This window comes from Symphalangus syndactylus, chromosome 1, assembly GCF_028878055.3.
Source record: "Symphalangus syndactylus isolate Jambi chromosome 1, NHGRI_mSymSyn1-v2.1_pri, whole genome shotgun sequence".
In the NCBI taxonomy this organism is placed as follows: Eukaryota; Metazoa; Chordata; class Mammalia; order Primates; family Hylobatidae; genus Symphalangus; species Symphalangus syndactylus.
This window is the reverse complement of record NC_072423.2, coordinates 24272612-24292896: the sequence shown is the minus strand read 5'-3', so window position 1 is coordinate 24292896 and position 20285 is coordinate 24272612. Positions and strand designations below refer to the sequence as shown.

The 20285-nt window shown below is 34.7% G+C and overlaps 1 protein-coding gene across 9 annotated transcripts in view; it reads left to right on the top strand.

Moving 5' to 3' along the window:
* The window catches only part of RELCH (RAB11 binding and LisH domain, coiled-coil and HEAT repeat containing), a 126591-nt gene that overhangs the window by 88865 nt on the left and 17441 nt on the right, over nt 1-20285 (top strand). For 3 of the 9 annotated variants that reach the window (XM_055297271.2, XM_055297280.2, XM_063639611.1), the window contains 6 exons: nt 4640-4746; nt 6036-6135; nt 10426-10508; nt 11298-11361; nt 12944-13082; nt 17919-18035. In XM_055297271.2, coding sequence (XP_055153246.1) covers nt 4640-4746; nt 6036-6135; nt 10426-10508; nt 11298-11361; nt 12944-13082; nt 17919-18035 — 610 coding nt within the window. Of the gene's footprint in view, nt 1-56; nt 159-4639; nt 4747-6035; nt 6136-10425; nt 10509-11011; nt 11095-11297; nt 11362-12943; nt 13083-17918; nt 18036-20285 lie in introns of those variants that run through there. The other 6 variants (XM_055297254.2, XM_063639447.1, XM_055297250.2 and 3 more) reach the window with 5 other exon arrangements.

The following is a 20285-nucleotide window of genomic DNA, read 5'->3' as shown; positions in this document are numbered from 1 at the left end:
CTCAAATGCTTAGGATGAAAGTGTTTTCAGATTTCGGATTTTTTTTTTTTTTTCAGATAAAGGAGTATTTGCATATACATAATGAGATATCTTGGGAATGGAACCCAAGTCTAAACACAAAATGTGTTTCATATACACATTATACACATAGCCTGAAGGTAATTTTATACAATATTTTAAATAATTTTGTGCATGAAACAGTTTGTGTACATTGAACCATCAGAAAGCAAAGGAGTTGCTGTCTCAGCCACCTATGTGGACAATCTGGTTAGTTGGCATCATGATCATCATTCCTGACTTAGCATTTATATGCTACCAATAAGCAATCATTTTCTTATACTTTTTCACTTGTAAGTACTTAACAATAAGAAAATATGACATATCATCAATACAGCGAAAAAATAATGTGCTCAGGGTAACAAAGCACAATAGCATCACCAGAATACCTGTATCAGCTGTTAAACAACAGCCACAGCAAATGATGACAGGCTTTCACACACAGTATCAGTTTGGTACTCACAAAGTTTCAAATTTTAGAGCATTCTGGATTTTCAGATTAGGGATGCTTAACCTGTACTTTATTTTTCTTAATTGTTACTGCATAACAAACTACCCCAAAACATAATGGTCTATTATAACTGTTTCATTTGCTCATGATTCTGCAATCTGGGCCTCACTCAGCTTTCCCCTCTTCTGCTGTTCTTGCTGGCGGTCACTTCTGTTGCTGCAGTAAGTGGGTTAGCTGAAGGGGTCTCTACATAAGTCTCAGGACCTCTCTCTGTCTCCACATGGCTTCTGAAGCAGCAGAGCCAGACTTACCACGTGGTGGCTAACGCCTCCCAAGAATGAAAAGGCAGAATCTGCTAGGCTAAGGCTTAGGCCTGCAATTAGCACAACGTGGTTTCTACTGTAGTCCCTTGCTAAATAAGTCACAGGGGCAGCTCAATTCAAGCAAAAGTAGGGAAGTAAGCCAGGGTGTGAACCAGGAGGTGTGGTTCAGTGATGGCCACCGATGTAACAGGCTGCCACACTCTACTTAAAATTGTTTTAAGTAAATAATATGTGATGTGTCTCAAAGCATAGTAGTAATTTTTAAGTAAGAGGCAGTCCCACCAGTAAGGTTTCCGGAAATACTGACTCGGGATAAAGTACTTTTAGAAGTTAGAATGTAAGAATGAGGAAGGAATACCTTTTCCAATGGTTTCCTGAATTTTTACCCACCACTAACTTATTTATTTTGCTCTTTAAATTCAAAGTACAGCAATTCATATTTATTGTACTCTTCTTTCTTTTTTTTTATTTTTATTATTATACTTTAAGTTCTAGGGTACATGTGCACAACGTTCAAGTTTGTTACATCGGTATACATGTGCCATGTTGGTTTGCTGCACCCGTTAACTCGTCATTTACATTAGGTATTTCTCCTAATGCTGTTCCTCCCCCTACCCCCCACCCCACGACAGACCTCGGGGTGTGATGTTCCCCGCCTTGTGTCCAAGTGTTCTCATTGTTCAATTCCCACCTATGAGTGAGAACATGCAGTGTTTGGTTTTCTGTCCTTGTGATAGTTTGCTCAGCATGATGGTTTCCAGCTGCATCCATGGTGTATATGTGCCACATTTTCTTAATCCAGTCTATCATTGATGGACATTTGGGTTGGTTCCAAGTCTTTGCTATTGTGAATAGTGCCGCAATAAACATACGTGTGCATGCGTCTTTATAGTAGTATGATTTATAATCCTTTGGGTATATACCCAGTAATGGGATGGCTGGGTCAAATGGTATTTCTAATTCTAGATCCTTGAGGAATCGCCACACTGTCTTCCACAATGGTTGAACTAGTTTACAGTCCCACCAACGGTGTAAAAGCATTCCTATTTCTTCACATCCTCTCTAGCACCTGTTTTTCCTGACTTTTTTAATGATTGCCATTCTAACTGGTGTGAGATGGTATCTCATTGTGGTTTTGATTTGCATTTCTCTGATGACCAGTGATGGTGAGCATTTTTCATGTGTCTGTTGGCTGCATAAATGTCTTCTTTTGAGAAGTGTCTGTTTATACCCTTCACACACTTTTTGATGGGGTTGTTTGTTTTTTTCTTGTAAATTTGTTTGAGTTCTTTGTAGATTCTGGATAATAGCCCTTTGTCAGATGAGTAGATTGCAAAAATTTTCTCCCATTCTGTAGGTTGCCTGTTCACTCTGATGGTAGTTTCTTTTGCTGTGCAGAAGCTTTTTAGTTTAATTAGATCCCATTTGTCTATTTTGGCTTTTGTTGTCCCTGCTTTTGGTGTTTTAGACATGAAGTCCTTGCCCATGCCTATATCCTGAATGGTATTGCCTATGTTTTCTTCTAGGGTTTTTATGGTCTTAGGTCTAACGTTTAAGTGTTTAACATCTTGACTTAATTTTTGTATAAGGTGTAAGGAAGGGATCCAGTTTCCGCTTTCTACACATGGCTAGCCAGTTTTCCCAGCACCATTTATTAAATAGGGAATCCTTTCCCTATTTCTTGTTTTTATCAGGTTTGTCAAAGATCAGATGGTTGTAGATGTGTGGTGTTATTTCTGAGGCCTCTGTTCTGTCCCATTGGTCTATGTATCTGTTTTGGTAGCAGTTATTATACTCTTCTTTCAAGACAAATTTGAATCATCCTATAGTATTAAAATACAGTTATACAGTATCACATATTACCTTGCAATAGAAGTTACAGCTCTGTTAAAGTGGCACAGTATCCTTTTAAATTTTTCTTTTCTACACTAGTTTCTAATACTACCCTGACATGGATACTTTTCTGTTTGTAAAAGATTTTAAGTCATGTATGTTAATAAATTGTCTCTATTGTTCGTAAACTTGTGGAGATCAAAGATATTAAGTCCTAACAGTGCCAGACACAACAGTATGCCTACCATTCTCCTCTTTAACTTTGGAAAGTGTCCTGGTATAATGTGTGATGTCAGTATTTTATTCTCTCTCTTTTTCACCCTCTTGAAGTTTTGTTAATATTTTTATTTTGACCATAAATAACATTTTAAATCATAATAATTAAATGCCAAGAACAAGGTTTGGCTCGTAGTAGGCCCTCAGAATGGATCTGTTGAATAAATGAATAAGGGGCATTTCTTTTGAGTCATTATGAAGTCTAAATATGTTATTCATATCTGTAAAGAGATAAGAACTTTTCAGCTTATTACAAAATAAATAGTATATTGAGGTAGCAATCACAGATTGCCAGTTTTTCTTGTTTTAGGAAGCACATACCAGCAGTTAATGTTTATCTCACTAAACAAAAATTTTTGTTAGGGTAAATTACATTAAACAAAAATTATCTTGAATCCAATATATATGCAGTATTACTTGTTTTGAGATTCCAAAAATGATAAATAAGATTATAGTAAATTTTTAAAAATTGAAAGAATTCATACTTACGTAGAAGTCTTATTTTATAGCTCTTATTTCACATTTAGGTTTCTCTCAGATTTCCAGCTTGTTTTCCAAAGTTATGTCTATTTTATATTTGAAATAGTAGGCAACTCAAAATGGGTGAAATCACCATTCCAGCATTGTTCTGATGCTGATTTGTCAGTTAAACTGCGTGTCCTAAAACTGTTATATTCATCCTTTTTTCATGTTAACCATTACTTTTGTCAATCCTTATCTCTACTTCATTCTAAACTAACCTGATAATGTAGCAAAAAAAAAAAGGGGGTAGGTGGTAATCCAGTCTTCCTCATGGATCTATTAATACATTCAGAAGCTATTTACTGTTGACCTCCTGTGTCCCTAATGTCGACTTCACTTTATTATGTATTTATTTTCTGGCAGACTATCAGATTCCCTTCCCATATACATTTAGGTTAATTTAACATACAACGTTATTTTTTTTTACTCTCTTAATTTAGCAGGTTTTCTTTTTCTAACATATTTTCTGATTATGAAAGTAATAATAGTTAGTTGAAAAAAGTTTGAAAAATACAGATTATTTTTTAATCAAGGTGTGCATCTGTTTCTTAAAAGAACACAGGAGTCTATATTTTACCAAGCGTGCAGTGTTCACCACTAGGATATTGCAAAGATAATTCCTTAGAAATCAATTTTCTACTATTTTTTCTACAAGGGGGTAACTATTCTAGTAGTTTGTATTATATAGAGCAAAAATTTATGGGAACTAAAATTTGTAAGGTAAATTTTAATAAAAGATTATACCTTTTAATGTTCTAAATCAGGACCAACCATCCAAACTTTTACAGTGATGGAAATAATTTACAGCTGAGTTGTCCAATCAGATAGGCACTTGCCACGTGTGTCTATTAAGCCTCTGCACTGTACCCAGTTTGACTAAGGAACTGAATCTTTCACTTTACATAATTTCTTATTTAAATTTAAATATAAGTAGCCACATGTGGCTAGTGGCTACTACTATATTAGACCACAGGTCTAAATTAAAGTATCAGGATAGTCTGTCTTCATACCATTCTGATGATAGATATGCTTAATAAATATCTTTTAACTAAAATAGCTTCCAAATTTGGATATTTTCCCCTTATTTGGTAACATTCTCTAATTATAGATAGGTAAATATGGTATTTAGTTCTACTTGATTGTTTGGAAATTCAGTATCAGTATTTTTCCTCTGTAGGAAGAAGACCGAAAACTGTTAGTTGGATTCTTAGAAGATGTAATGACGCTGCTTTCATTATCTCATGCTCCTCTTGATAGCCTGAAGGCTTCTTTTGTGGAATTGGGGTAAGAAATAACAGCTTATAGTTTGCTAAAAGGCATATAAAGTTTTTCAATTGGATTTATAGAGTACATATTTTAAGTCTAAAAGAGTTGACATGCACACCAATTCTCTTGGTTTTGAAACTTAAGGGTTTTTTTGTGTATTTTAGTTTGTTTCTTGGTTTTGCTTATTTGTTCATTCTTAATATTTTGTAATCAATACATTGTAATTTAAAAAGCAGGGGAAAGGGTGCAGACATATGTTCTCTTTGAAGCAGTTGGAGAAATAAAATCAAGTACAGATTTTGAAGAAAATTTAGTTTCCCAGAACTGAAAAAGGAGCCCCAAGTGAAAGCCAGCTTCTTTGGCTCCTATTTTCACTCTGTTTGATTTGCTTAGTCCTGCTCATCAGCACATCATCTGGCTGCTAAAATAATTTTATCTCAGTCTTTATTGAAAACACACTCATGCATTTGTTAATAATACCACCTTTCATTTGCACAGGCTTCACAGCCAACATACCCTTCCATGTAGATGGTTTGAGTTGATTTTATTTGATTCTACAACAACCATGTGACATACTTAGGACATGTACTGCTTCCCCAATTTTTATAGATGCAGAAACCAAGACCCACAGAAGTTGTAACTTACCCACTTGACTCTTAGTCCAGTGGTCTTTCCTTTTTCCTCATGGAGAAATTTGTTTCTTCATAATTTTAACTTGCATGCTATTAAAAAGAGTGGAATTATCTGTCACAATTGTGAATTCTTAGAGAAGTTACAAGTGTGATTTCTGAATATGCTAAAAGATTGTGGTTGTATAAGGAAGGTGACATCTTTTTCAGAGAATCTTAGTTGTTTGTTTGTATGTTTTTTGAGATGGAGTCTTGCTCTATCACCAGGCTGGAGTGCAGTGGTGCGATCTCAGCTCACTGCAACCTCTGCCTCCTGTGTTCAAGCAATTCTCCTGCCTTAGCCTCCTGAGTAGCTGGGACTACAGGTGCGCACCACCATGCCCAGCTAATTTTTGTATTTTTAGTAGAGGCAGGGTTTCACCATGTTGGCCAGGATGGTCTCGATCTCTTGACCTTGTGATCTGCCCACCTTATCGTCTCAAAGTGCTGGGATTACAGGCATGAGCCACTGCGCCTAGCCAAGAATCTTAGTTGTAACCTATCTAACCAAACAAAGTAATTCCATATGTTCTGCAAATATTGTTATCATTAATATTCCTTATAAATATCATGTTTTTCAGTATACCAGTAAGGGACTGTGGCTCTCAATTTTAACACTGTTTCTTTTTTTTCTTCTAGTGCAAACCCAGCCTACCATGAGTTACTATTAACTGTTTTGTGGTATGGTGTTGTCCATACTTCAGCACTTGTGAGGTGTACTGCTGCTAGAATGTTTGAGGTATGTCAACACATGTCTCTGTTGGTTTCAATTGTGATTTTTTTTTTTTTTGAGAAGAAGAAGGGAATTTTTTTTAATAAAAAAAGGCTTTGCATATCATGTTATGTTGATATATATTTTATGGCTTTGAACAGTGTCTAGTTGTGTACTGTGTGATGGGGCAGAAATTTAGCTTTAACATATTTAAAAATGTTTTCTTGCCTTACTGGTTCCTTGAATGTTATTCAATTATCACTTTTATTTCTCAAACTATCTTTTAAATCTTATTTTAATTTCTAACTTATATAAATCTTTCTGACTATACTTTTCGATTTACTGAGGTAAATACTAAAATAAACTGAAACAACATAGGATATCTTTCAAGTTGTAAAATGTAGTTGAATTTATCAGTAGCATTAGAAAATCAATTATTGCAATTATGGAAATGTTTATTTTATTGGTTACTCCTACTTCACTATTCCCTAACATTTCATTTGTAGAATAACATCCCAATACATTAACCGCCCATAGAGTTGTAAAAGAGGAGACCAGATAATTTACCTAAATTGTATTAAATTGCTACCTACCCAAGTTAAGTATGAAATTGAAATAACTATCTTTTGTACCCATCATATAGCAAATTATGTCATAGCCCTAGTACGTGTGTAGACAGGGAGCAGTGAGGTTGAGGTTTAGAACTTTATTTGAGCACTAAAATTGGTTTACTGTTTCTTAGTGATTTCCAGTCTTGCAATAAGTCTAGGCTGCCTTGGTTCAGTTTCCATCTCTGCTACCTAGTGACTTTGTAAATTACTTGGACAAGGTTGAGCCTCTCTGTACCTTAGTTTCCTCGTGTACAAAAGAAAGTTGATAACAAAAAGTATCTGTCTCAAAGTATCAGTCTCAAAGGATTTTTGTTAGTATTTAATTAATGCTTGTAAAGCCCTTAAAACAGTCTCTGGAACATAATAAGTGCTTATATGTTTACTGTCATTATCATTATTTTTTCATCCATGCTATTACTTCACAAAATATATGATAGTAATAGGGAACATATACTTATCCAAACTAAAATTGCCCCAATATTCATGTGTTTCTTAAAATACCTAAACATTTATTTCTATAAAAAGAATTGGGTAATTCAAATCTTGCCGAATATCAGAATTTCTCCACAATTTAAGATAAATTGCAATTGGAGATGGGGTACTGATATATTTAAAATATATGCTTTTTAAAATTTTCAAATACGTAAATTAGATTTGTGAATTCAAGAAAATTCCATTGTTATCAGGAAGTTGAAAATTCTCCATCCATGTTATTCCCTTAGTTATCATACAGAAGCAACTTTTAAAAAGCCGTAATCAGGTTTTTTGTGAAGATGAATGCCAAAGTCACTATTTGGTTTTATGTCTAGTACAAGTTCCTTCTGGATATAAATTGTTTTGATTATTCAATATGCTGAAAAGGGGGCATTACCATGAAAGAAAAGTCATTCATCAGTCTCTCCTCCCCCCAAAAAGAAAAAAGTATCTTTTTAAATGAAGAGCTATTTCTTTAATATACTCTTCCTGTGATTTTATTCTAAGCTCATAAAAGCTATTTCTTTTTCTTAAATCTTTCGTCTCTAAAATGTGAGTGTGCACTGGTGAATCATACCATAAAAATGAAAATAAGTAAATAAAATGAATCCTCCCTTTTCATTTGTTTTGAGGCTTTTTGCTTGTTTTGTTTGGTTTTCTGCCGTCTTATATGTGGCTTGTGTCTGGTTTTGGTTTCTCTGTTTGCTGTCAGTGCTGGTCTGGAAACTATATCTATCTATGCTTAAGCAGTTTTCAGTGTCCTCTCAGGTTGTTGATGAACTTCTGGATCTTGTTTGAGAGACTATTTCAATGTTTTCCAAATTCATTAATGATACATTTCAGTGAGCATGTCAGAAAAAGTTATCAGTAAGAGAAATTAAAGTTCCTTTTTTGTCAGTGGTTCTTATTTGAACAAAATTGTATTAAAAGAATAATGGGTCATAAGATTTATTTTGATACCAGTGCTTTATAATTTAGAATTATGCCTGCTTACCCTAAAAAAGTTAATTCAAAATAAAAACTTAAAAAAACACATTCTTTTTTTAAAAGGTAAGACCAGAAAGAAAAGAAAATGAGAAATGAGAAGAAAATGAGAAATGCATATACCAGGAACCTAATAGGATATGGTCACTGAAATTCACTAATAAATTTAGGTTAATTTTTAGACAGCAGGACAAAAAGAGGGAACCCAATCAATCATATTATTCCCATTGTTAAATAAGGGAATATAAATTACTTTTTGAAGTAGCAAATTAATAAAATTATTTTATAAGAGGAATTTATCATGTGTTATAATAAATTTCCCAAAAGATGCAGAAAAGAACTTCATATATATTTTAATCATAAGGAAACTGAGCATGTAACATTAGAACACAACTCAAAGAAGTCATGGATTTTAAGTCAGATGGGACAGAGTTCCTTTGCAGGCCGTACAACTTAGACTTGGACAAGTTACTTCCCTAAGCCTCAGTTTCTTCATCTGTTAAAATATTGATGATATTTGTACTTACTTCATCAAGTGAAAAGATCAAATGATATATTGTGTTAAAGTGTGTAACAATTGATAGCTCTTAAATGTACTTTGTGATTTTCTAGCTTAGTAAAGAAATTGAACTTAAAAACCCTACACCAATGAAAAATTAATTTGTCCCCTACATTATCCTCTTTTTTAATGCTTTTGACAGACTCAAGGTAGCAGAAATTTCAAGATGCTGATTCAAATCTAAGCAATCTTACTTATAAAATGATACAGAGAAGAAAGTTTTATTTAACAATATTTGAACTTCCTTGTCCTATTTCTTTCTATCCAATATCTGTAATGTTTAAGATATTGAAAGTTCTTTGTCATTTTATTCCTGGTTAATTATCTTTTTTATAAAAATTATTTCAGAATATTGAAGTAGATTCTAAAATGAATCAATTGGTAAATGGTGAAAAATCATTGCAAAATTAAGAATCTTCACGTAAAGTGAGTTACTTTCTCTGATGTGTTATATAGGAGGAATACCTTCACATATGCACACAATGGTAGATTTTTGTTACTAAAAATTCTGTGACATCTTTGATCTTCTGTGAGGACTAAGTACTAGTTACTAAGTAAACAGATTGGTGAGCATTTAGGATTAATATGTGCTTACATTCTGAAATTGAGAAGGGGATTGCCTTTCTCGGTTGAACTCATAAAATTCAGTAATATTTATCAAACAAAATGTATACGGCTCAGTATTGTTCTCTTGTATTGCAATTTAGCATTGGTTGCTAAATGAATTGTTTTGTGACTAGATTATAGCGATCTAGTTCTACTCATCTTTTTTATTTTAAATTTTATTTGAATTTATAAGAAATCTAAAACAAAGACCTATTTGGATATTAACTAAAGTTTTTTAAATTAGATCATTTCTTCCAAACATATTACAAATCATACATTCTTGCAGTAATCAAAATAATTAAACTCTCATTTCTTGAATGCCTGTTTGTCAGGCACAGTATTTAGGTATGTTATTTGCAAATTCATAGCACAACAGCCCTTTGAGGTAGATAATAATATCACCATTTTCAGATGAGAAAACTTGCGCTTCAAGAGATTATGGAAAATACTATATATCTAAGCCCACACGGCTTATATGTGGAGAACTGGCGTCTGAACCCAGATCTGATTCCCAAGTGTAATACTTTCCAATAGGCAGCCTTATATCTCTGTACCTCAAAAGAGAAAGCTATATTATTTAAAAGGTTAGAAATTTTCCTATATGGTTTTAAAATACACTTGCTATAGCACAATAATAAGTGGTTTAGTAGTGGTTGCTACTCTTGTGAGTTTGATTTAAAAGCAGCCCAGTTTGTACCCTGTTGGTCATAATAAAAGCATACCACCCTTACTTTGAGAATTTTAACCATAGAGCACAATATGTGTCAAAGAAGCTAAAAAAGTATTCTTTTCAGTTGCATTTTGATGGACATTGAAATTGCTTAGACTCTTTGACCAAAAGTACAAACTGCTGTTGACAAAATCTGTTTTCGTGGACGCTAGGCTACTTAAGCTTTATTTTCCTCCTAAGCATTCTCTGCCTTTGTAAAGCACTCTAGAAGCAGTATTTGCTTAGCTTCTAATTTTGGTTTTGCTTTTGTGTTTTCTCTCTTTCTCTTGGTTGTTCCTTCCTTCTTCCCGTGGCACACTGTGTTTGCTCTTTCCGTGCATCACCTGTGAATACCCACTGTGCTGACCAATCAGCTGTTGGTGAAGGGGGTGAATGAAACTCTGGTAGCTCAGAGGGTTGTTCCTGCTCTCATTACTCTCTCCAGTGACCCTGAAATGTAAGTGTCATCCCTGCCTTTTATATTCAGCATCCCTTTCAAAATGTGCCTGTCAAGAAATAACCATCAGCTCTTAAATGTATTGAAGAATCTCTTTAAATTAATAATATTGGATTATGCTGATTTGATTTTAAACTTTATCATATTATTCTTTATATATCATGGTTCTTTTTAAATCAACCCTCACCATAAGTGTAATTTGGAAGCCATGTATTGAAAAAATATATTAGTAATATTAGTACTCAATAAATACTTCCAGAACCTAAAATATGCTGATGGACTGTTTCTTTCAAGCCAAGAAGGGATGCTCTCCTAATCTCACTAACAGGTTGTTACCAGTAAGTGTAGTAGCATGAACCAATGGCCTAACATTTTAATGTCTCGTGTGGATGACTAAACCAAGAAAGGCCAATGAGTCTGCCTGCCCATCCTCAGTCACAGCTAACCCAGTTCTTATTCCAGTTTACCAAACCATTTTTTATTGCATGTTGACTGGTTTACAGCTGACTCTTCGAGGCATGAGTGAAGCGTTAGTTGACAAGCGGGTTGCTCCGGCCCTTGTTACCTTGTCCAGTGATCCTGAATTGTGAGTTTCACAGACTGCGACCTTAAGTTATCCTGTCTGTCTTTTTGAGCATTCTTCTTGGTCTGCTTTTTTAAAATTTATTTAATTTGTCATTGCTAGAGACTAATACAGTATATTTACCTTGTACTTACTTTAATATACATTTTAATAATACTCGTTGTTCATCTCAAAGCTTCAGTTTCTTTCTGTTTTAATTCTAACAGCTCTGTCAGGATTGCCACAATTCCAGCCTTTGGCACTATTATGGAAACAGTAATTCAAAGAGAGGTAGGAATAATTGAAATTTATTTATGTCTGTGTAATACTGATGTGATCATGATACATGTATCTGGTGGTAGGCTGCAGGGAGCATCTTACCTTTTATTTTGTGCCCTAGTTAGTTATAGGCCAGAGGAGGATCTCACGGTGTGAAAACATGGTAGCCTAACCAAGGTATATTTCCATATCCTAAAGAAATCTCTAGTCTTTCCTCTCAGTCAGAACATTAAGTATAGGCCAAGCTTTCAGGGATGTCCGAGGGAGAGAATATAGTCATGGATTTTTAGTTTCTCTTTCTGATTGGGCCAGTAAAGCCCCTTCCTCTTCGCTCTTTTCTACTTATCACTAGAGACAGAAACTAAAAACCCCGGCTTCAGGCTGCTAAAAGCCTTAAAACAAAATAGAACAACAACAAAATAAGGTGTATTGGACAAGCTTGCTAGATGTTCTATTGTAAGCTGAGCTTGATATTGCAGTTTTGAATAATCCTTCAAATCAGGTCTAGTTCCAAAGCCTTCTATTATCCAGTAGGCTTCTGGCCAATCTACATAAATTCTTGATTGCCAGTTTTGCACAGATTTGAGACTGTTTTCCCAGATAACATTAGGAACACAAATGTATCTCAGTTATAAATGAAGGCAAGAGGGCACTTGTATTCTGATAACTGTGTCATTGATATGAAGCTGTAAAAGTCAGTTAGTAGACTGGTATCCTCTTGTTGCAGAGTAGATCTCTGGGCAGACCCTCTGTCATGCCTGTTTCAGGAGACCACCAAGGTCTTCCTTCTTAAAGGTGTATTTTGATTCTGAAACTGATTTCAAGTTTTTTAGATTCTATTTGCAACACTAACTATAAGACACTTCTCAAAATTGGTATCAGATTTTTATTTCTTTGTTATTATATTGGATATGTCTTATACAAATGAAAAAACCCTGTAGATTAGAACATAAATTATTTGTGGACATATTACCCAAAAGAGAAAAGTTTTAATAAAACTCTTTTGTCATATAGATTTTTTATAACAAAAACTAAAGTTTTGTTAGCTACAGAAAGAATGTTTTCCATTTTTTCACTTATATATTTCACTGGTGAAGCCACAGAGGAAAAGCACATCATTCTGCAAAGCTTGCAGTCTTGGCAGAATTTCAACATGTTCTCAAATCCTAAAATAAAAATGTCTTTTAGGGAAATGTGAGTAAGATGTAAGTCATTAATGACTCATCGCTTTCAGAAGGTGAATAATTGGGTAACTTACAGTGTGATTTGTTTTAAGAATTATAATTTAGATACAAAATAATCATAAACTTACCTATTTTTCCCTAAATATGGTGGGATTTTTTTTCTTTTGTTGTTATAATTTGTTCAGGAATATTTGTATTTTTAATTAAGAATTTATAAGCATAAGCAAAAGTAGGAAACCTTCTCTGAGCCAAAAGATTAAATAACTATTTATTTCATTCCAAATTTCTACTGTCATTGGACTATAGGTTGCTTTAATCCACTGCTGTAAGTCATGTTTAATGTGTGTCTTTAACAACACTACTCAGTTTTCAATATTCTATGAAATGACTGTACAATATCCAATTTTAAGTTGCTGGAAAGAGTGAAAATGCAGTTGGCTTCTTTCCTGGAAGATCCTCAGTATCAAGACCAACATTCTTTGCATACAGAGATCATAAAAACATTTGGTAGAGTTGGCCCTAACGCAGAACCCAGGTTCCGAGATGAGTGTAAGTTGCATTTTTCTACCTTTTTCCTGAATTGTAATGTAAGATCAAAGCTAGACACTCCTCTGAGGCCTTGTCATGTATTAAAATTTTGGTGCATTTGTCATGTGTTAAAGCCTTGTGTACTGAAAGCCTCGTATACTTTTGTGTACTGAAAGCTGAACATGAAACAAGTTAGTTATTGTGAGTTAATCAGTATTGATATTAGTGGATGGTTTTGTTTTATTTTGTTTTGAGACAGTCTCACCCTGTCACCCAGGCTGGAGTGCAATGGCATGATCTCAGCTCACTGCAACCTCTGCCTCCTGGGTACAAGTGATTCTCCTGCCTCAGCCTCCCGAGTAGTTGGGATTACAGGTGCCCACCACCACACCCGGCTAATTTTTGTATTTTTAGTAGAGACGGGGTTTTGCCATGTTGGTCAGGCTGGTCTCGAACTCCTGACCTCAGGTGATCTGCCTGCCTCGGCCTCCCAAAGTGTTGGGATTACAGGCGTGAGCCACCGCGCCTGCCCTAGTGGATGGTCTTGTACTATATACTGATTGGTGTAAGACATATGAAGAGTAACACAAACTTAATTTCAAGTTATTTTAGAAATATTTCTTAATAACTAATTGCTAAATACTATGCTGCCTTAGAGTTTATTTTTTATTTTTAAGGAAATTTTTGTGTGTTTCTAGACATGTTCTTATGAAAAATAGACATTTCTTCCACTTAGCATGCCATTCAGCATGATACATAACTTTGTTTTAATTCATAGCTTGTTGATCTGCCTTTTTTCTCTAGATTTTACAGAGTCTCTTTTACTGTGGGCGTCAACATTTATGGCCACAATTTCTTTGGATAGCATCAAAGCATGAAGAAATTATGACTCCAAAAGCATATCAGTTATCATAGCTCTTTTATTTTTAGCAATTTGACGTGCTCTAGAGAGGGCCACAAGTTGGGTCACTTAAATCAGCTTAGTTTCTAGTACATTATTTTATTCTCCAGCAGACTGTTACATATCCAGGCTGGCATATGACTCTAAGATAAGAGTCATCAACAAAAAATACTAAGTCAGGATTTGGACTGCAGTGTCCAAAAAATCGGTTGAAGGCATGCACGCTGATGAAGCTATAGAAACACAGTCATGACATTTTTTTTCACTGGGTAAGTGTCTTTATAATTAGCCAACTAACAGAAGAAAGTTGATATTTTAGTTAGCACTAGGGATAGTTCCACATGTTGCAGTGTCAAATTTACAGGTGATTCCCTTAGGTAGGAACTCTGAAGGTGCTTTGACTTGTCGAGGCTGTAGTTGCTCTGAGGCAAGGAGACTAACTCTTGGCTGCTGGATTAAAGGATAGGCTCAACAGGCAATGGGTCTTTGGTGTGTGCCATGTTGTCAAATTAAATGGGTATTTGGTATGTTGTCATGTTAAACGGGTCTTTGGTGTGTGCAATGTTTTTGCATTAAATGGGTCCTTGCTGTGTGCCGTGTCGTATAGTTAAAACTTTTCTAGAGCATGGTCTGACCTTTCTGTGTACATTCAAAAGAAAGACTTATGATAATCTGGGAAGAATCCATCTGGATTCTTATAGGATCTGCTCCAATTATTTTGTTGATTCTTCGGAATCTTTTTCAGTAATTCTGGGACTATAGTTATTTTTCAAATTAAACATAGTGTCAATATCTTAATTTCTCTTTCTAGAATTTTCAAGAATATCTAAAAATAACCCTTCCATTTTATTTGACAGTTTTTATTGTAGAGTAGATACCTACCTATCAAATTTGTAGGAGTTGTACAAGAGGAAAAAATGAATTTTCTTCTCATAATGGCCCCCGAATAACAATTAAAGGTTGTTTTGGGAACAGATTGAGGTGAGAAATTCCCACTGCTTGAATAGTTCTAGTAAACCATTATCCTTGAAGCCTCCTGCAACTTACTGTGTACGCACAAGTATGTCTTATACAGTCTTCTTTCACATTTTGGTACAACCAGATTTTTTTTAAAGATTAAAAATTAGCCTTTTTTCCCCCTTTGTACTTACTTCCCAGTCAAGTGGCTTCTCTTTTGCTTTAGAACTTACCCTGAGGAATTTAGTACTCCATATTAATAAGATAAATATTGAAGTAGAACCTGTATGAAGAATGCCATAGTGTTATTCCTAAGTATTTATAGACAATTGGCTTTGGGAGTTTGGAGGATGGACAGAGAATTTCTGGGTGGTAATGTCTCCTTTGGAGTGCATTTTGGGTATTTAGGTATTTGCCCCTCTGTTTCTTGGCTAATAGAGGACATTAGTTCTTTCAGTGGCCCTTCTTCTTTCCCAATTATTAGTTATCACAGGACCTTTGGTCTTGTTTTTATTTTTAGGAACCAGTTGTTTTATCTGGAACACCATAGGGTTGTTTTTTGTTTTCAGCTATTTTACTTAGTAAGGCTCTCTGAAAATGTTCAGTCGTATATTGGAGATTTTCTAAAGTGGCAGTTTTCCATTTCTGATTTTTTTCCCCTAAGTTCCTTGTTTGAGGTCTGGGCCTATTTATTCAAACAAACAAACAAAAACAGGAAAAGATTCCCTTTATGACTATTGGATCTACCCCAGAATATTTTTTGAACGTTTTCTGAAATACAGTTTGTTTGTTTGTTTGTTTGTTGTTTTTGAGGCAGAGTCTTGCTCTGTCACCCAGGCTGGAGCGCAGTGGCGCCATCTCGGCTCACTGCAACCTGCGCCTCCCTGGTTCAAGTGATTCTCCTGCCTCAGCCTCCCGAGTAGCTGAGATTACAGGCACGCACTACCACATCCGGCTAATTTTTTGCAAAATACGGTTTTATGAAATCTCCTATTATCCTTTTTTCATTTACAATTTTAAATCTTTGTTCAATCTGCCCTAAAGAAAAAGGCTTCTGCAGTGACCTTATGTTATGTATTTCCTCTTTTTCTTTCCCACTGAAGGTCAGTTTTAGAATTAGCCTGTCTAAGTCAGGCATGGTGCCACGTGTCTATAGTCCCAGCTACTCAGGAAGCTGAGGTGGGAGGATCACTTGAGGCCAGGAGTTCAACACCAGCCTGAGCAACATAGCAAAACCAAGTCCCTACAGAAGATTTTTAAAAATTAGCTAGGCATGGTGGCACGTGTCTGTAGTCCATCAGCTCGGGAGGCCAAGGCAGGAAGATAACATGAGTCCAAGTGTTTGAGGCTGTGGTGCACTATGATTGCACCTGTGAATAGTCATTGCATTCCAGCCCAAGCAACAAAGCAAGACCCCATCTCTTAATAAAAAAGAAAGAATGATATCCATCTGGGTTGTTATTAAATCATCTCCTGGTCCTTCATCTCCTACTGCTTTTAACCATCTGTCTACATCTGAGGGGTTAACAGTTAAATAAATTAATTAATACGTATGTGGTAGCCCAGGACAATATGTGTGTAGTGAAATCTGAATTCTGTAGTAAAGCTCTGTCTGTCTTCCTGAAAATTAGGAAGATCCTTAATTAGAGCCTTTAACTTCCTTGAGACTACAGTTTAAATGAACTTCTATAGATTTGTCTTCTAGTCAAGCAATTTTAAGGGGATATTATGCAGGGTGATTGTTGCGTTTCTGAGAAAAATCTTGTAAAAAGGTCAGAGACTCTGGAGAAGATGGAATAAAGGAACCATATATGAATAGATAAAGTGCAAGAATGATAAGTTTCTGAAGGTTTGGGCAGAAATGAACTCGTGAGTCTTAGAGAGAGACTTAGAGTCACTATTTTGTTGAGGCCTCAGCATGCCAATTAATGAAGCTTTCAATTGAACGTTTGGAGTTTTTGTTTCCTAATTTGTTCTAGAGCTCCTCATAAATACACTGTTATTAATTTTGACAAGTCAAAAGGTGCCCTAAAAATGATCATTGTTATTTTGAGTTTTTGTGGAGTTTTACTAAGCTAAGCATGAAAGTTGTGATTATTGCCCCAGCTTATTTAGGATGCAGGAGTTTTTCCAGGAGAAGATTATGACTTTTATATACGCAAACTCAGTGCAAACAAGAAAGAGGTCACTAAGCTGGTCAGCAGTTGATGCTTATGAGTGGTGTTTTGTGATCCTCAACCAAGCAGAGACTAGATTGGTCTTGTGATTAACAATTTAACAATCACTGACCCTGAAGCCATTTCTTCAAAGAGCCCTGGTTTTAGTGGGAAATGGTATCCAGAAAACACAATCTTAGGCTCTAGAGGTGCTCATTGCTACTGAATTGGTTTTTGTTTCTTGGACCATTGCTTTTATTTAGCAGTAGGTTGAAATTTTATGTTACTCTTTGAGGGTATTAAACTCATTGAATAACTTGAAAACTCAGCCGCCAGTGCTGTTTGACATTGGTCTTTGCTAAGAATTTGAGAAACTAAAGCTAATAATAGTATTCTGAAGGAGTGAAATAATAGGTTGTTGAAAAAGAATATACTCTATTTTGATGTAATAGCAATGGTAATATTTTATTTTTATGAAGAAACTTATCTGCAAGTGTAAATAATACAAGAAGTAGGTTGTTTATAATTATTTGGGCTTTATTTTTCAAACTGGGAAACTGAATTATAGTGAGGCCAAATAATCTATATATATCCTCATAATTAGGTAATAGTGACAGTACTACAATTTGTTTCTCCCAAATGCCAGATCACTTTTTATTTTGAAAAACTACTTTCTTCCCTAGTTAAGAAAAAGCAAGTATAAGATATGGGTAATCTTTTGAAGTCATTCAGAATTAAAATGAAATTTCACAAATTAAAGTGATAAATTATTGTTAAAGTGTGTCAGGGTTTTGTATGCATGTTTTGGATAAAAATTTAACCCTTTCTTTTTTCTGTTTTCAGTTGTTATACCACATTTGCATAAGTTAGCCTTGGTGAACAACTTACAGATTGTGGATTCTAAAAGACTGGACATTGCTACGCATCTTTTTGAAGCCTACAGTGCACTTTCCTGTTGTTGTATCCTTGCTTTATTAAGGTGTATCTACATTTATGTAACCAATCTTAGAGTGGAACTTGGTTGTTAAAGATTGAAAAGTAGAACTTCTTTTCTTCAACTTATATAAGAATTGTAGAAAATTGAAGATTTTATTTATCTCACTCCACTTCTTCTTCTAGCCGTCTCATAATTTTAAAAGATAATTTTAAGTCCTCTGTGCTTTTATGTTCTATAGTTTTGAGAATTTTGATGAAGTTCTTAACCTGAAGTTTATATTTATATTAGTTAGCTACATAACTGAGCAAGAAATAAAGGACAGAAAGAATTACAGCTGAGACTTCTGTTAATCAAAAGGAAGCCTTGTATATATGGCTTGGCATTTAGGTTTTTCAGTGAATGTTTAACTCTCAGTATCCAGTGGAATATTATGAATATCTCTTAGAGAGATATCACACATTGGACAAGTACAGGGCCAACAAAGCTAATGATCTCCAGTGATTGTAGAACTGGGAGAAAACTTAGAGATCATGTAGGTCCACATCAGTGACTGTAAATGATTAAACTAAGGCTTAAAGACATGAATGGCTTCTGTTTTTTATAGTTAAAAGCAAAACTGTGACTGGAACAAAGAACTTTAGCCATTCTGTTAAATGTTCTCTTTACTATCCTATGCCTATAAGATAAAACTAAGAAGGAAGTAAAGATAACGATGGGCAAAATGAACTCCCAACTTTTAGGCTCTTTTATTTAAAAGGCAGAAGGGTTGAAGAAAGGGGAAATGAGAGATTGAAAAAAGAGTGAAAGGCTAAATACTAAAGTACATGCTAAACAAAAAACAGAGAACAAAGGAAGAGTTTCAGGATTATTATATGTGGTTCACATTGTTATATACCAGTTTGATGTAATAAGCAACATGAACAGGTAATTTTAAATGAGATAAATATGCCATGAAATATTACTAACAGTCATTGACACTGGATTCTGGACGAGAATGTACCAATAAGTTATTTTTGTTCAGGATAAATCAAATAGAGAAAGTAGAAAAGTAGAGCTATCTGTGAAGTAGCTATGTGTCTTTGGAAATACTAAAACTGAAAGTTGGATGCATGGTTCAGAGCAGTTTATGTTGGAAATCTATTAAAAATGGCCTAATCTTGAGGAGGATATGAGCCATGTTTTTTAAAATATAGATGGCACCATATTTTAATAATTTAATAATTTTGTAACCTCAACTATTCATGTCTTCTATAAGTTTAGTTCCACTAAAAGCAGAACTTATCATTCTTGATTTCTTGTTGGCATTTTCAACTTAGGGAAGATAGAGGAAGCAAAAAGAGGAACTGATATTCTGAATTAGCAAGTAAGAATTCTTTAGTATTGGAGAAGTGATAGGACCCTTGCAAGAAAGCAACAGTGGCGCATCGCAGAGTTTGTATCTCAGAGAAAGAAAACATTGGTGTGTTTAATTGGACTTTGTGAAAGTAATATTTAAAACTTACACAAAACATTATGTATAATCTTATATAGCAGAGAGTTTCTAAAGGAATATGCCTCAAGGAAAATGGGAAAGTTAAAAGATCCAAATGTTTGGCTCTGTAAAACCAAATTTTCCAAGTAGGGAAGGCAGTGGTTTCCAAAAGGCATAGAAATCTATATAAAAGGAATATTATTGTGTGTTTAGATATGCATAGAATATCACTAGAGTAAATACAGTAAAAAGGCTACATACCAATACGGTAAGGGGAAGAACTATCTTAACAACAGTCCCTGTTCAAGTACTAAAAGTGTTACTTCTACATGAGTCAGAACTTGTACTTGAGTCAACAGTGCTGCGGCCCCTAATAAAATCACATTGTTCTAATCTGTTCTGCTCCATTGTATTCTAAGCTGATCAGAAGAGTGCTCCTTTTAGCCTACCATCATGTTTTAATACAGACATTAGAAAAACTATAGTGTATAACATTTTTGCATAATAACAAGCCAAGAAGACATGTTTAAGGAAAGTTTGAAGGAATTTAGGAATGTTTAACCTGGAGAAGAGATGGCTGGGGGATGAAAAGATATTTTAAAGGTTTTTAGGTAGAAGGATGATGAGGCACACTGTGCAGCTAAGGTACAGGGCTAACACTAACAAGCAGAGATAACAGAGGCTGATTTCATTTATAAGAAAAAGTTCCTAATTGAGCTATCTAAAATGCAGTGATCTCCCTTAATAAACTGAGAATCTTATTTCATTGTTAGCAGTCAGAGGCTAGCCATCATTCACCAGT